Consider the following 15,896-nt stretch of genomic DNA (forward strand, 5'->3'; position numbering starts at 1 on the left):
ACAACGCTTTCTGTTTCTCAGTCTGAGATGTTGAGAAATATTAGAACGCCCTCCCAGGGACTCAGAACCAGGGTTCACAGAGATGGAGGAGGGGGGAACAAGTAAGGCAGCCGCACCCCATTCCCTCCAGGAAGGAGCTAGTAGAACCCAGGCATCAGGCTGCCCAGTTGAGCAGTGGTGACAAGGGCCCCTTTGTGCCCCCCTCCCCCGGGGACAGGGAGGAGCTGGGCCCTGGAGGCAGGCGGCCCCTGGCACCCGGTGGTGGGGGAGGGGAGGGACCAGTAAGTGGGGGCCTAGACCCTGGGAGGCCAGGGGACTGTGAGCTGGGCCGAAGACCAGAGGGTGCAGACACAAGAGCATCTTGGTGAGTACGCTGCCAAGAGGTGCCGAGGACATGGCTGGAGGGCTGGGAGGAGAGGGTGGAGCAGGGGCACCTGAAGCAGGTGCAAGGTGAGGATGGTCACTGTGAACTGCCACTAATTTAGGATGGGGGAAGGTGTTCCTTAGGACTTTGGCAATCGGCTGGGACCCTGGCAGGACAGTGTCCAGGCTTTGGGAAGAAACCACAGAGAAAGGGAGCCAAGGGCCTTCATCTGCACCCCTCTTGGTGGAGGTTCTGTATGAGCAGCTGCCCTTGGGCTCCCAAATTTGGGGCAGATGGGGTGGAAGCAGCCTGGTGGTGGGAGGAGAGAACAGTGATGCCCAGGTGATCAGACACCTGCATCCTGCCCTCTGGGAGGGGGTGGGGGCAGTGGGCTGTGACTGAGCAAGTGCCAGCACTTGGGTGCAACACAGAGTGTGTGTGTGCGTGCGTGCGTGTGTGTGTGTGTGTGTGTGTGTTTAGGTGTGTGTGTGCGCACATGCACCTCGCCTGGGTGGCTCTTAATTTACATCAATGTTTGCCAACCTTTTTCTTTCATTACACCCCACTAAGGGAAATTTTTAGACCTATTTTTCCTAATCGTATTCCCCCTAATAATTTGATTACTACAGACATTCTGTACATATGTGTACGTACTGTGGTCCTGGAGAGAACCACAACTGACAAATCACTATCATAGCTAAGACTTTTCTGGCTTCTACCCCAATAACCAGTTTTCACCCCCGTTAAGAATGCTTGGTCCACGTGCTTGTCTCGCATGTCTGCCCAGGCCCGGCATCTGTGTCCTGTACCTTCTCATTGCAGGTGCGAGGGTGGCGCCTGCCCTGTGTCCCTCAGCATGTGTGTGGGCAGGTCTGTGTGTCTGAGCATGGCACGCAGGCAGGTATGCGTATGTGCCTGAAGGCCATGCCCATGTCAGGGCAGGTGTGAGGTGGACAGGAGGGAAAGCAGGCAGGTATGCTTCTGTGACTGTGTGTGCCAGCACATTCTGCGGGCACAGGGGTCTCAGTGCCTGTCTATGTGTGCAGGGTCCTGACCGCGTGTCCACGTGAGTATAGTGTACAAGCCTGCGCTTCTGGCTGAATTTAGATCTATCACATTTCATAGCAGCATTTGCATGTGTCTGACTGCATGCATCTGTGTCCGTGGGAAGAGGGTGATGAAGGCTGAGAAAGGCAGCCACTTGGAAACCCTGGCTCCAACCCTGAGGCAACCCACAGAGCAGCGGTTGCCAGGGGCTCCCTACCTCTCAATCCCTGGTCCTTCCTGGCTCCATGCAGAGCCCAGCCAGGAGTGTGCGACTCTTCTCTCATCCCACCTAACCCAGGACCCCCCAGGATGTGGTACCCTCCCCCTGAGGGAACAGGGCTCTTTTGTACTGGGCACTGGCCTCTCTTGAGGGTGGGGACAGCAGGGATCGTCTGTGGGGTGGGAGCGGGCGGCAGGAATTCACGCGGCATGTTGGGAATGCTGATGCTGTGAAACCCAGTCATTGATGGCATTGGGTCCCTGCCTGCCACCCCCAGGCCTCACCCCACTCACACACCCCCCGCCTGTCCCCCGACCCCAATGCTCTGGCACTCCCCTTTCCTTTCCCACAGTTTGATGGCAGCTTGGGGGGTGACCCTATGTAGAGTACCTCCCAGGCTGTGTGGGAGTGTCCCAAGCATCCATGGGAAGCCTTACAACAGACCACAACTCATAGCAGATGCCGAAAGGGGGGGTGGGGCAGAGGGCACTCCTGCCCCCTGGCACCTGTCTGACTCTTTTTCCAGGTTGGCTGGCTGACCACTTCAAGTGGGACCAGAAGATATTCCCAAGTCAGGTGAGGGGCAGAGTTCCTTCCTCTTTGCTCCCTCTTCTTCTTACTGCTAGTCCAGCTTTGGCTTTTGTCCTTACTTTCTGGGGATCCCCAGGGGCACGGTGGTGATGAAGATCATGATCAGCATGTCACTGTCATGGAGAGACAGGACAGTTGGGTGGTTACGTCTGCAAACCTGGAGCCGGTACCTAGGGCTTGAATCCTAGTTGTCACTTCCCAGCTGTGTGGCCGTGGGCAAGTTACTTAACCTCTCTGGACTTGAGCTATAAAATGAGGATAATGATTGCATCTATCTCAAAGAGAGATCAAATGAATTAACATAGCAGAATAAAGCACTGAGGCCTGGTACGTGGTCAGTGCCATATAAATATTTGTAATTATTAATATTAATAGCAGCAGCGGCTACTGTCAGAACAGGCCCCCTCCTAAAGCTTTAATAGAAGCACCTCTTTTTATCTCCCCTGGTCTTTAACTCCCTCCTCTCCCTTCTCCAGCTGTCACTCACTCGCTGTACAAAATGATTTTCCTCACAGCACTTCCCCTGTTTTGGATTATGATTGCAGGTAATGGGTCGGGGGCTGGTGGGGGGTCCTGGGGCCTTGGCCCCAGATGGGGGTTGTTTCCCCCTCAGACCGGTGGAAGGTGAGGGGAGTAGTGGGTGGGTGATTAGAGCAGGACATGTCCCTCAGCCTCAGCAGTCCTGCTCACCCACAGCCTCTCGAGGGGGTCACTGGGGTGCCTGGATGCCCTCGTCCATCTCGGCCTTCGAGGGCACATGTGTCTCCATCCCGTGCCGCTTCGACTTCCCTGACGAGCTGCGGCCTGCTGTCGTGCATGGTGTCTGGTACTTCAATAGCCCCTACCCAAAAAACTACCCCCCAGTTGTCTTCAAGTCTCGTACCCAAGTTGTCCACGAGAGTTTCCAGGGCCGCAGCCGCCTGCTGGGGGACCTGGGCCTGCGCAACTGCACCCTGCTGCTCAGCAACCTCAGCCCGGAGCTGGGCGGCAAGTACTACTTCCGCGGGGACCTAGGGGGCTACAACCAGTACACCTTCTCGGAGCACAGCGTCCTGGACATTATCAGTGAGTCGCCCCAAGGCTGCACGGGGGGGTGGGGTGGGGGGGTGGGCTGGGGTAGTGTGGGGCAGGCAGGAAGTCCTCACCAGCACTTCTCCGGGAGGTCTCCCTGACACAGACCCTGGGACTCGGTTTGGTTGGGGGGGGGGGCGAGGTGCAAAGCCCATTGCCCACATGGACCAGGCAGATGGCAGCAATGAGCAAAGCAGGGCCTCAAATAGACTTGCTGCTCTCAGAGGAAAAGGGGTGCTCTTACTCTTCTAGAAACACCTGGGGGAAGGCAGCAGGGCTCAGGGGTTAGGGGTACGCCCTCTGGATCCCTGTGTTCACTGGGCAACTAGAGGCAAGTTACTTAACTTTGAGCTTTGGTTTCCTCTGCTGTAGAACAAGGATAAGAGCAGCACTTAAAGCGCAGTGAGTGACAGGTTGTCGAGTGCTTAGAGCCGTGCCTGGCACACAGCTCCCAGCTCTGGCTGACTGGTGTTGGGTGAGATACAGCGCCTCGGCTGTCAGGCAGTCTGAATTTAAAAAAAAACACACCCAGAATTGTGTATTTTCCTATGATCTTCTATTGCTTAAACTTCAACTGCTGGTTCAGATATATACATATATATATATATTTTAATTCCTAAATGTAGGCCAAATAAAATGCAGCTCTTGGCCAGATTTGGCAAGCAGATTAGGCCCACTGCCTGATTTCAGGCATTCCCACTGCCTACTTTCTGAGAGGCCCTACTGCCTGGAGCTCTTAGATTTAGGCTCCCCATCAGCACCGAGTGTATACGGGGACCCCGATTACAGCCCTGGTGCAGAAAGAGAAGCCCCCCCCCCCAACACACACTCACACTCACACACCCACAAGTGGAAGGTAAACCAAACCAGTAGGGAGGAGAGATGTTTCTTAAGGAATATGCTGTCAAGAGCACAGATGATGAAGCCAGAGTGACAGGGTTTGAAGCTCAGTTTCACCAGGAACTAGCTGTGGCCTCAGTTGCCTCAACTGCAGGATGAGTAAAGTAATATTTCCCACCCGCTAGCATGGCTGGAAGGACTGGCAAGTTCAACACTCAAGTATTCAGACTCTTATATTGCTGTTCTCATTCCTATTACATCCCTAGTTGGATTTATGCAGGGCTTCTGAGTGAAGGGTAACCAGGAGGAGAGAAGGCTGTAGGGAATTCTGTATCCCAGGGGAGGGAACCAGGTACCAGGATTGGAGTCAGACAAGGTGGGGGTGTCTGCTTCCTCAACCCTCCTTCTCCCTGCCTCATGTAGACACCCCCAACATCGTGGTCCCCCCGGAGGTGGTGGAAGGCACGGAAGTGGAGGTCAGCTGCATGGTGCCTGACAACTGCCCGGAGCTGCGCCCAGAGCTGAGCTGGCTGGGCCACGATGGGCTAGGGGAGCCCGCTGTGCTGGGTCGGCTGCGGGAGGACGAGGGCACCTGGGTGCAGGTGTCGCTGCTACACTTCGTGCCCACTAGGGAGGCCAATGGCCACCGGCTGGGCTGCCAGGCCTCCTTCCCCAATACCACTCTGCAGTTCGAAGGCTACGCCAGCCTGGACGTCAAGTGTGAGCCTGGGTGCGGGCCAGGGGGGCGGGGTCGGGGCGGGGCCGGGAGGGATCAGGACCAGGGGCGGGGCCTGCGGCATCAACCCTCTGACCCCGCGGTGTCGCCGGCCTCAGACCCCCCAGTGATTGTGGAGATGAACTCCTCGGTGGAGGCCATCGAGGGCTCGCACGTCAGCCTGCTCTGTGGGGCTGATAGCAACCCCCCGCCGCTGCTGACCTGGATGCGGGATGGCACGGTGCTCCAGGAGGCCGTGGCCGACAGCCTGTTCCTGGAGTTGGACGAAGTGACCCCCGGGGAGGACGGCGTCTATGCCTGCTTGGCAGAGAACGCCTATGGCCAGGACAACCGCACCGTGGGGCTCAGCGTCATGTGTGAGTGGCCGCCCAGTGCGCACACTCGCCAGTCACTGTCCTGGCCGAGGAGATTAGGGGAAAGGGGCCTCACCCAGGGCGTTGGGCCAGTCGGGGCCAGAACCGAGGCAGAGGGGAAGATGGAGTGGAGGCTTGCCGGTTCCTTCATTCTTTGCACAAGTATCTGGTGCACCTACTCTGCACCAATCGCATCCCTAGGACAAGAGGAGAAGACAGATGCGGGCCCTGTCACCCAGGAAAGCTGGTTATATTCCATTTCCTGGGGCAGCCCTGGCTATTCTGGGAGAAGATCTGGGCCTGGCCCTGGGAATCTGCATTTTTATAAATGCAGTCCCATTGCAGTTCTAAACGGGAGGGTTGATGGGACCCAAGGCCTCACCCAGCAAGGGGGCTGGTCAGACAAGATTCTTAGCTAGGAACCCAGGAGAGGTCATTCATTCATTTATTCATTCACAAATACTTATTGAGGCAAAATGCCAGGGCTGGGGATAATAATAATGACAGCCACAGCCAACATTTACTCAGCAGTTTCTGAGTGCTTTACACAAATGCTCTTCCTTCCCCCAGGCGTACACAGAGGCTGGCTCCTCCCACCTCCTCCTTTCACTGAAGCCTTCTCTCACCATCCTAGTTAAAACTGGAACCACCCTCATTTCCCACCCTTCCTTTATTTTTCTCCAAAGTACTTATCTTGCCAATAATAAACAGAGGGTGCCAAAAAATGTATACACATTTTAAGAAAGGAAAACTATTAAAATTGTAATACTCAATATATACCGACAACAAAAGAGGAATACAAGTCACGTTTAACTACTGCAATTACAAGAGGTGCTCAAAGTGGTTACCATCAGCATCCAGACACTTCTGATTATGGCAAACTACTGCTTGAGCAGCGTTGACCAAAGTGTCTCCTTGTATACATTTTTTTGGCACCCCCAGTGTTTATTTCCCTACACAGCACCTAGGCACATGTGCAGGGATCTTCATCTACCTTATTCAGGCTAAAACAATGCCTGTCACTTCGGTTCTCAGTGACCTCTATGAACTTGGGATTATTATCAAGCCTATTTTCCAGATAAGAAAAATGCGGTCCAGAGAGGTTAAGAAATGGGCCCACACATACCTGGGAAGGGGTGGGGCCAGGATTCAAAAACAAGCACTATGGTTGCAGAGCCTCTGTTCTTGTAAACAGAACAGCCAGGCCTGGAGTCACCTGAGCCATCCTGAGCTCGTGTGCTTGGATTGAGGTGTCTGAGGTCACATTTAGGGGTGGGAGTTGGTTGGCAGAAGAGGCACCTTCTGGCTTCTGACCATTGCCCCCCCAACCCCCGTCCTGCCTCCCAGATGCACCTTGGAAGCCGACAGTGAACGGGACAGTGGTAGCTGTGGAGGGGGAGACGGTCTCCATCTTGTGCTCCACACAGAGCAACCCGGATCCTATTCTCACCATCTTCAAGGAGAAGCAGATCCTGGCTACAGTCATCTATGAGAATGAGCTGCAGTTGGAGCTGCCTGCTGTCACCCCCGAGGATGATGGCGAGTACTGGTGTGTGGCTGAGAACCAATATGGCCAGAGGGCTACCGCCTTCAACCTATCCGTGGAGTGTGAGTACTCCCCCTCCTCTCCTCTTCCCCTGCTGAGGGCTGCCTGAACTTGTGTCCCCCTTCCATTCTGAGGTAGATAATTCAGTGGGGGACATCTGGGTTCCTGGGAGGTGCATCTCAAGCAAGGGTTAGCTTTGCACCAGCAGACAAGGATGGGAAAGGCAGGGAAGCAGAATCCACAGCAAGAAAATACAAGTCCCACGTGAGAACACTGTGCCCCCATATCCTGGGGTGTACTTTTGACCAAGGAGATTCTGGATCCTGTGGCCACTCCCCTTTGCATTAACTAAAATAATAACCACGACGTCTAAGCCTTGTGGTCGTCGTTAGGTATCAGGCACTGTTGGAAGTGCTGTACAGGGATCCACTCATTTCATCCTCATGACATCCTATGAGGGAGCTTCTATTACTGTCCCGAGTTTCCAGAGAAAGAAACAGACCCAGAGAGGTTATGCCAATTGCCCAAGGTCACACAGCTAGAAAATGGCAGAATTTGAGTTTCAAATCCAGGTGGTCTGGTTACATTCTTCTGTACTACCCAAAGTTGACCTCATTCTGCATTCTTACATCAGAATACAGTGATCAAACAGCTGTTATGTGCAAAGGGCTGTGTGGCTCTGTGGAAGGCGGGGGATAGTACCAAGAGGACACTAAGCTTATTAACAGACAGACTATAGCCAAAGAGATGAGATGGACGCACATAAAAAGGTAACTGCCTTGGAAATGAGACTCCTCATTCCACTGCCAGCCAGCACCTCTCCTGACCTCCTTTCTATGGACAGCACCACCAACACTCCCACCCACACCCCGGCCGCCATTCTGGGTCATAGTTCCCAAGTCACAGTTTTGACTCCCCCCGCTCCAGCAACCCCCTCTGGCATGTCACCTCCCTACGTCCACGGCCCCTGCTTCCTCCTCAGCTCCGACCTGACATCCGACACTAGTCCCCAAACTTCACTATTTCCAGCTTCAATTACTCCATACTCCACCTACAATTGTCCCCACCACACAAGTTTGCCAGGAGGTATGGAGCACAGTCTATACTCTATACTCTAGATATGGTGATAATCAGCACGTGGTAGCTCCAGATTATTCCTGGAGTGCCATCTTCCATGGCAAAGCCATGGCCGTCCACTCTTCCACTAACCTTTCATCTTTGGTAAGACAGGGAACCCCACACCAGGAGCATTCGTCATTCCTTCTGATCTGTCACTCACAGCACCTTATGTGATCATGGCATATGGGTTGTGCAGTACTCCATACGCACCCTCCTGGGCCCAGCGTCCCCATTCTGCTGCAGCCTTTTCCCTGTCACACCCCAAGCCTATGGTCCTTAACTTTAAGAGTCAGAGCCTCTGAGAATCTGATGGCAGGCCCTGAACATACCCACAACACCGTCTCACGCACGTTGTCAGTCACAGACCCCACTCTGCCTGCACAATAAGAGTGGTGGCAGCAAACCGCCATTAAGGGCCTACTCTGGGTCAGGATAACCTCCTCTGTAGATGTTATTTTGCTGAGCCCTTGTGGCCACCCTGTGAAGCAGGTATGTGTTATCATTATCCCTTAAGTGAGGAGCAATGAAGGTCAGAATTCCCCAGCCGTGCAGCTAGTAGGAAGGTTGGCAGCGCCAGGATTCTTCTGGCTGCCCCAGCTGTTAAACCTCTGGCTGCTTGACCTCCCCCACAGCCCTTGGCACCCAAGGACTCACTTAATCTAGTTTCTTTTGAAGACAAACAAACAAACAGACTTGGAGTGCAAGACCTTCAATCCACTGGAGTTGAGGAGCAGCTGTGACCCACGCCCCAGCCTTACCTGCTGAGCCCTTCATGCTTCACCAAGGCCTGTGTCACAGTGCTTCCCTCCTGGGAGTACAGCCTCAGGCTGCTGGGCAGAGCTGTCCCTCAGCTCTCTTCTGTCCCTGAAGTCTATGTCCCCTACCTAGCACCTGGCTTTAGTGCTCACTGACAATGGTGAGTGTCCCCGGTGCGGGGTTCCCTGTCTACCTGCCAACCCTAGGGCCCAGCATGGCGTGGACAATGCAGGAGGCTCTCGCCCTTACACAGTGCTTGTGACATGCAGGGGACCAGTCTGAGCCCTTTGTATGCATTGACCTGTTTAGTTCTCACAACAATATGATGAGGGGAGGGGACTGTCCTTCACCCCAGTTTAAGAGAAGGAAACTGAGGTGTTACAGGGGTCAAGTACCTGACAAAGCTGAACCAACCTGGGTGAAAACATTAGCTCTGTCTCTGTCTTGCTGCATGATCCCAGACAAGTGACTTCACTTTTGCTGAACCTAAATTCTCTCCTCTGAAAAACGGGTGTGATAACAGTATGTTTACTCCAAAGATGGTGTAAAGACTAAGGAAATTATGGTGCGTGCCCACAGCACCTGACATGTCCTGTGTGTCCCGTAAGTCTTAGATATCCTCCTCATTCCCCACTCACCTTTCCTTTGGACGCCAGGCTGCATATCCACCCAGCATTCTGCTGCCAAGGCTTTGCTCATGTGCTCCCTCTGCTGGAACGGTTCTATGTATCTAATCTTAACTCCTTGGGTGGATGTTAATTTAAGACTTTACAGCGCCCTCATGTTCCTATCTTCCGAGTCCCCATAAACCCTTGCTGGTTAAGGACCATTACTCCTGTTTGCACAGATGAGGACTCCATCTTGGAGACCCAAAGAAGCTGAAGGCCTGATGGGGGCCGTTAACCGGTAGATGGCAGCACTTGGGGTGTCTAGTGTCAATCAGGGTTTCATAGGTCTCCCAGGCTGCCTGTAAAGCTGCCGTGACAGACGCTGAGCACAAGCAGGCAGGGTGTCTGCATTCTCACAGCATCTAGGGCAGACGTTGTTCCCCGAGCAGCAGCAGTGTAGTCTTGAATGAAAGGGTTTTAAAGAAATTTAATCGCTCTCAATTCAGGTTTGTCATTATTGATTTACTCTGTGGTGTGTTCATTTGTTATCACTACAGCAAGCATGGTGCATGTCTGCCTAAACAGAATTTGGGGTATATAACTTGTAAATTGCTAGACTTAGATACGTGTACACAGTGAGGTTTAGATTAGAATCATATCTATTGCAAGTACATCTGGTCACATGACTCCCTGTTCCATCACTGTCATCCGCATATTCTTTTTTGTGGGAAATTGAAAATAAGTGGGTTAGGTGGGCTGAGGGTGGATTGCCTGTGCATATGTGGGTTTTGGTCAGAACTGAGAACCAGAGCTCAGTCTAGAGTGAGCAAAGGGGAGTGCTGGACCCTCCAGGAGGAAGAGAGAATATAGTTTTAAAAAGCAACATTCAATGTACTATAATTTCATATTGTAGAAAATAAAAGAAAAAGATCCTACTTGTACCAGTTTTTAGAACACAAATGGCAGCAAAGCAAAGCTCAACCAAATGATCTTAGGCGGAGGGTGGTGTTTGGTGCTACCATGTTTCCCCCAAAATAAGACCTAGCCGGACCATCAGCTCTAATGCGTCTTTTGGAGCAAAAATTAATATAAGACCCTGTATTGTATTATATTATATTATATTATTATATTATGTTATGTTATGTTATATTATATTAAAATAAGACCGGATCTGAAGTTAAATTTTGCCCCAAAAGACACATTAGAGCTGATGGTGCGGCTAGGTCTTATTTTTGGGGAAACATGGTAGTGGCAATGGGGACTCCTATGATGGAGGGAGGGTCAAGATGCAAAGGGGCTCTGGGGAGTAAGTAGGGTCATCTACAAGATGGCCAGAAAGGGGAGCCAGCAGAATTCCATAGTTCACCCCACAAGTCTTCCCAGAGCTCTGCTATGTGAAATGCACATTTTAAGTGTGGGGGACAGAGTGGAGACAGAACAAGAGCCTATCTTGATGGAGAAGAGAGACCAGCCATATCAATATACAACATGGGTAGGGGTGAGTGCTGGGGAGAAAACCGAGTGGGACACAGAGTGAAGTGAGGTGCCGTTTACGTGGGGTGGTCAGAGAAAGAGTGAGAGTCCGAGTAGTCTGCGTGGAACCATCATGGAGTGAGGAGAGGTGTTAGGAAGGTATCTCCAGGGAGTGTTCTAGGCTGAATGAGAAACACAAAGCCCTAAGGTGGGGCAGAGCTCCATAAACTTGAGAAACAGCAAGGAGGCCAGTGTGACTGCCAAGGCATGAGTCTTTGGGTGAAAAAAAGGAGATCAGAATGTGGCTGGGTCCCGCAGGGCTTCACAAATAAGTTGGATTGTGTTCTAAGTGACACAGAGCAGTTGGAGGGAGGATTTGAGCACGATCTGATTATTTAAGGTGAACAGAGGTAGAGAGGATGTAAGAAGAAAATGTAGCTCATCTCCAAGATAGCTACCACCCCGCTCTTGGCTCTCAGCCAAGGAGTCCTAGCCTGGGGCTGTTTTCAGCTCACTCAGTCTTGATTTTGCCCATGCAGTTGCTCCTGTGATCCTTCTGGAGTCCCACTGTGCAGCAGCCCGAGACACAGTTCAGTGCCTGTGCGTGGTGAAATCCAATCCGGAGCCCTCCGTGGCCTTCGAGCTGCCTTCACGCAACGTGACCGTGAACGAGACAGAGCGGGAGTTTGTGTACTCGGAGCGCAGTGGCCTTCTGCTCACCAGCATCCTCACGCTGCGGGGCCAATCGCAGGCCCCGCCACGGGTCATCTGCACCTCCCGCAACCTCTACGGCACCAAGAGCCTGGAGCTGCCCTTCCAGGGAGCCCGTGAGTCGTGTGGCCTGGGCATGGGAGCCACAGAGACAGAGGGGACTCCTCTTGAATCCAGGCTCCCTTGCCCAAGGCTGACTGACCATCAGCCACCGAGCATGGGTCAGGCCATGCAAGTTGATCAGGTAGTAAAGAGACCCTTCTGGTCAGTAAGGAGAGGCTGCCCTGAGTTTGCCTATACTGCACTGGCCCCTCCCCAGGCCCTCTGGGCTAGTATGTCAGTGCGAGGATGTGCCAGCTGTGCAGGTACTATCACTCCTGCCCCAGCGCGTCTGTTAAGAATCCAGGTGTCCTCATTCCCACCAGCAGCCCTGAGGGCACCTGCGTCTTTTCTGTTCTCAGACCGCCTGATGTGGGCAAAGATCGGGCCCGTGGGAGCTGTGGTCGCCTTTGCCATCCTAATTGCCATCGTCTGCTACATTACTCAGACACGCAGAAAGTGAGTGCCCTGCCAGGGCTGACCTGGGGCGTGGGGAGTCTCCAAGTGTGGGGAGGGAGACTGAAGGGTGGGCAAGGGAGGACAGCCCTGTATGTGTGTGGGAGGGTGGATTCTGCTCTGAGAATGTTCAGCTGGATGGAAGAGAGAGGCCTCCTGCTAATAAGAGCCACTGTGGGGCAGCATGTGCCAACGCTGGGCCACACGCTTTCCACCAGTCATTACCTATTTCCCCACGCGCTCTGCTATGACCTCCTGCCCTCCAGGAGGTGTGATGGGGAAAGCCATCTGCCCCTGGCTTGCAGCTAGTGTCAGTCACAGTTGGTTCCAGAAGCCCCAGTGATTACACACGTCTGTGGCAACAAAAACCTCTCCCCAGCCCCAAATCACAGCCACCTGCCACAACCATGCTGTTGTTTTAATTCTTTGTGGCTTTCCTGAAAATGAATTACTCTCCCTGCCCCACATCCTGGAAGCAAGAGGGACAGACAGACCCAGAGCATATGAAGAAAACCCAGAGAAGCCAGGCTGGGATCCTGAAAAGTGGCAGAGACCAGTGTCTAGGTGGCTCATCCTGAGCCACAAAGCAGGGGAGGGATGGGCAGGGGTGGACAGGAAAAGGCTGGTCATTCGAAGAGCCCATCTGCCCCACATTGGAGAGATGGGTGGGAACAACTCTGGGGTTCCTCGGCCAAACTCTTAAAGTAGATGAGGGTGCAGAAAGGGAGGGGAGAGGGAGTCCTGGGAGTCCCACAGGGGCTGCCATGTCGTGCCCTGCAGAAAGAACGTGACAGAGAGTCCTGGCTTCTCGGCAGGGGACAACCCCCCAGTCCTGTTCAGCAGCGACTTCCGCATCTCTGGGGCACCGGAAAAGTATGAGGTGAGGGTCAGAGCTCCAGGCTAGTTGGAGAACATGGATGTCAGGGCCACGGAGAGCCTGGGGTGGGGGGGACCTGGGCAGCCAAGGGGCATAGAGGAGGCCAGACCCCTCAAAAGGGAAAGGGAGGAAGTGTGGAGGACCGGCTGAGGCCTGGGCTGGGAGGGGTGATGGGGCAGAGGCTGTGAAGGGGGCTGAGGGCTCAGGCCCAAGGGAAGCCCTCCTCCTCCCCACTTGGGTCTATGACTGCATTTCCTTCTCCAATAGTCCAGAGAGGTCTCTACCCTGGAATGAGCACCCCAGGAGGTAGGTTCCGGGGGCCTCAGTGTGCTCGCCTCTGGGCCCTTCGCGGGCCTTGGGGCTGGCATGCATGTGTGTGCGTCTGGTCAGGCATCCAGGATAGCTCCCTGTTAAGTCTGCCCTGCCCAGCGCTCTTGGCCTTGCCTATTCTGTCCCATTGCTGCTCCCTCTGTTGTCTGTGGCCACTGTCCTGTGTGTGTGTCCAAAGGCCCGTGTAGGGGTGGGGGGTGGGGTTGGTAAGCAGGAGGGGTAAGCCAAAGTTGCAGCTGCAGGATCGCCCAGGTTAAGGGGGACCACACCAGACCCAAACACAGGGGAAGAACTTACAGAGGCAGGCATGTACAAACATTTGGAAAGGTGGGATCCAGGTGGCTTGAATCTGGGAAAGTGTTATGGACTGAATTGTGGGTCTCCCAAGTTCCTATGTTGAAGAAGGCTTCTTGGAGACATTAAATTCGTGGGCAATTTTCAGGTGTAGCAATGAGCAGGGTGTTGCGAAGGGAGATCCACGTGGGCAAAGGCCCCAGAGTGGAACCTGGGCATGGTAGGGCTGGCTGGGCTGGTGGCACTTGAGAAAGGAGATTCACACGGAGCTTAGGGACTCAACTGTGAAGCTGTGGGAGTGCAAGTGACTCCAGCCTTTGCATGTGGAAATGGTGGAACGGGACCCTTCTAATGGGTTGCTTTCCTTCGTAGAGTGAGAGGCGCCTGGGATCTGAGAGGAGGCTGCTGGGCCTTCGGGGGGAGCCCCCAGAGCTGGACCTGAGCTATTCTCACTCGGACCTGGGAAAACGACCCACAAAGGACAGCTACACCCTGACGGAGGAGCTGGCCGAGTATGCTGAAATCCGTGTCAAGTGAGGGAGCTGGGGGCAGCCTATGTGGCCACAACCCCCTAGGACCCTCGCTGGCCCCCACTAGCTGCGGGCTTCCTTCCTCCCAAAAGTAGTCGGGGCTGGGGCAGGAAAGGGATGGGGCAGGTGACAGTGAGGTCCTGGGGTCCTGGTTTCTCCCTCCTTCTCAGCTGCCCCCAGCCCCGCCAGCACCACACCCCTACAATGCGGCTCCCCTCTAACCTTCTTTAACCTCATCTGTCTGGAGGGGAGCTCCGTCTGTCCGTGTTATTTATTGCTACCCCCTGCCTGGTCTCCTGCCCACACCTGGCCCCAGGGTCCGTTTTGAAGGGACATGAAATAAATGCCCCAAAGCCAAACAGCTGTCTAGATCCTGATGATTTCTGACCCGTCCTAGGGGAGCCTGCCACCCCCTCCTGCCCTGTGCTGGGCCCTGTGTGCGGGCAAGGGCCCAGGGATTCTAGCCCTGAGCCCAGGCCAACTGCCATTTGGTTGTTCCCACTCACAGAACAACACTTTATTTCTGCCTCTGCCACAGTCACAGCGACTGACAGCGCTGGCCTGACGCTTGCCCACAGCTGTGACTTATTGAAAGAGGTGGTGGCTGCCCCTTCTGGAGGGGCACGGGCTCCCTGTTTGCCACAGTCGCCACCTTTCTCTGTTTTCCCACACCTGGCTGGCTTCACTCACTCACACATTCCCTCCTGTGCCCTACAGGTCGGTTGGGGGGACCCCAGATTTCAATGTTTCACGAGCCTGTGTTGATTTGACTGCCGTCCTTCACAGTCATGCTGCACTCTGCAGCTTGTCTTCAAACTTCACTCCATTTGGTTCCAGAAACATTCCTCAGGTGCCAGCTGTGTGTTGAGCCCCTTCAGGAAGCTCAGGCTATCCTGGGAAGGAACCCCTAGGACAACCCCGCGAAGATGAGTACACTGGGGCTCAGAGAAGCTAGGCGATTTTGCCAGGGTCCCAGAGCTAAGAAATGGTGTGGCCAGGCTCTGAACTCAGTTCTTCTTTTTCTACAATACCTGTCAGGGATTTAAAGAGGGCTGGACCCTCTGGTACAAGTGTTAATAACAAATAGCTGTGGAGCACTTACTCCGTGTTGTGTGATTCTACTTGATTTACATTAATTCCTCTCCATTTACCTTCCCTAACAACTCTGACCAGGGTCCTCAAAGTGGGGGTCCCTGCACCAGCTGCAAGAACATCACCTGGGCACTTGTCAGGAAGGTACATTCCAGCCCCCACCCCAGACTACAGGAATCAAAAACTCTGGGGAGGGGCCCAGCACTCTGGTTTTCATGGGGCCTCCAGGTACTTCCTTCCAATGAGCTGATGTTTGAGAACCTGAAGGAGCCAAGGCATAGAGAGGTTAAATCACTTCTTCCGGTGCCCCAGCTGGTAACTGTGCAGTGTAGATTTGAACCCAGAGCCTTGGCTCTGCAACCTATGCTCTAACCATTGCACTGCCATCTAAGCAAGAAGCCACAGGAGCCCTGAGGGCCCAAAGGTAAGTGCTGAGGGAGCAGTAAAAAGAAAGCTGCCGAGCTGGGGCAAATTCAGCTTATTCCTGAGGAAGGAGCCTCTCCCCTGGTTTTCAAAGAAGGCAGGGGATACAAGAGAGGCCAAAATCAAGGTTTAGAGGCAGGAATAACCAAACCATGTGGGAAGGAAGGTGATGAGGCTGCTTTGTCCCCATGCAGGAGAAAGGAAGAGGTGCGGTGGTAGCAGGAGGTGAGCAGTGGGGATGGGGCCCCTGCCCTGGGGCCTGCCCAAGCCCTTTCCTCCTGCAGCTGGCAGTCTTGCAGGGAGAAGGACATTAAATAAGTCACCTCAGCCTGACTGCCACTCCTGCCTGCTGCCAAGGGA

General features: G+C 53.9%; 1 protein-coding gene across 14 annotated transcripts; it reads left to right on the forward strand.

The window, feature by feature from the left end:
* Nucleotides 1-299: 299 nt before the first annotated feature.
* MAG (myelin associated glycoprotein) lies at nucleotides 300-15,121 on the forward strand. Of its 14 annotated transcripts, none has more exons than XM_081032730.1 (13): nucleotides 312-364; nucleotides 1,187-1,430; nucleotides 2,158-2,207; nucleotides 2,699-2,767; nucleotides 2,919-3,287; nucleotides 4,557-4,853; nucleotides 4,968-5,225; nucleotides 6,570-6,830; nucleotides 11,264-11,551; nucleotides 11,897-11,993; nucleotides 12,771-12,870; nucleotides 13,135-13,173; nucleotides 13,864-14,378. In XM_081032730.1, the coding sequence occupies exons 4-12, from the start codon at nucleotides 2,722-2,724 to the stop codon at nucleotides 13,159-13,161; spliced, it is 1,743 nt and encodes a 580-aa protein (XP_080888856.1). In that variant the 5' UTR covers nucleotides 312-364; nucleotides 1,187-1,430; nucleotides 2,158-2,207; nucleotides 2,699-2,721; the 3' UTR covers nucleotides 13,162-13,173; nucleotides 13,864-14,378. The 14 variants fall into 14 exon arrangements, 13 of the variants coding, with proteins under 13 accessions (XP_080888855.1, XP_080888848.1, XP_080888849.1 ...); XM_081032733.1 differs by having other exon boundaries at nucleotides 1,187-1,337; nucleotides 13,864-14,377; XR_013992211.1 differs by lacking the exon at nucleotides 1,187-1,430 and adding an exon at nucleotides 14,739-15,120 and having other exon boundaries at nucleotides 315-364; nucleotides 13,864-14,003.
* The last annotated feature ends 775 nt before the right edge of the window (nucleotides 15,122-15,896 follow it).

The sequence above is a fragment of the Rhinolophus hipposideros genome (genome assembly GCF_964194185.1).
Source record: "Rhinolophus hipposideros genome assembly, chromosome: 21".
In the NCBI taxonomy this organism is placed as follows: Eukaryota; Metazoa; Chordata; class Mammalia; order Chiroptera; family Rhinolophidae; genus Rhinolophus; species Rhinolophus hipposideros.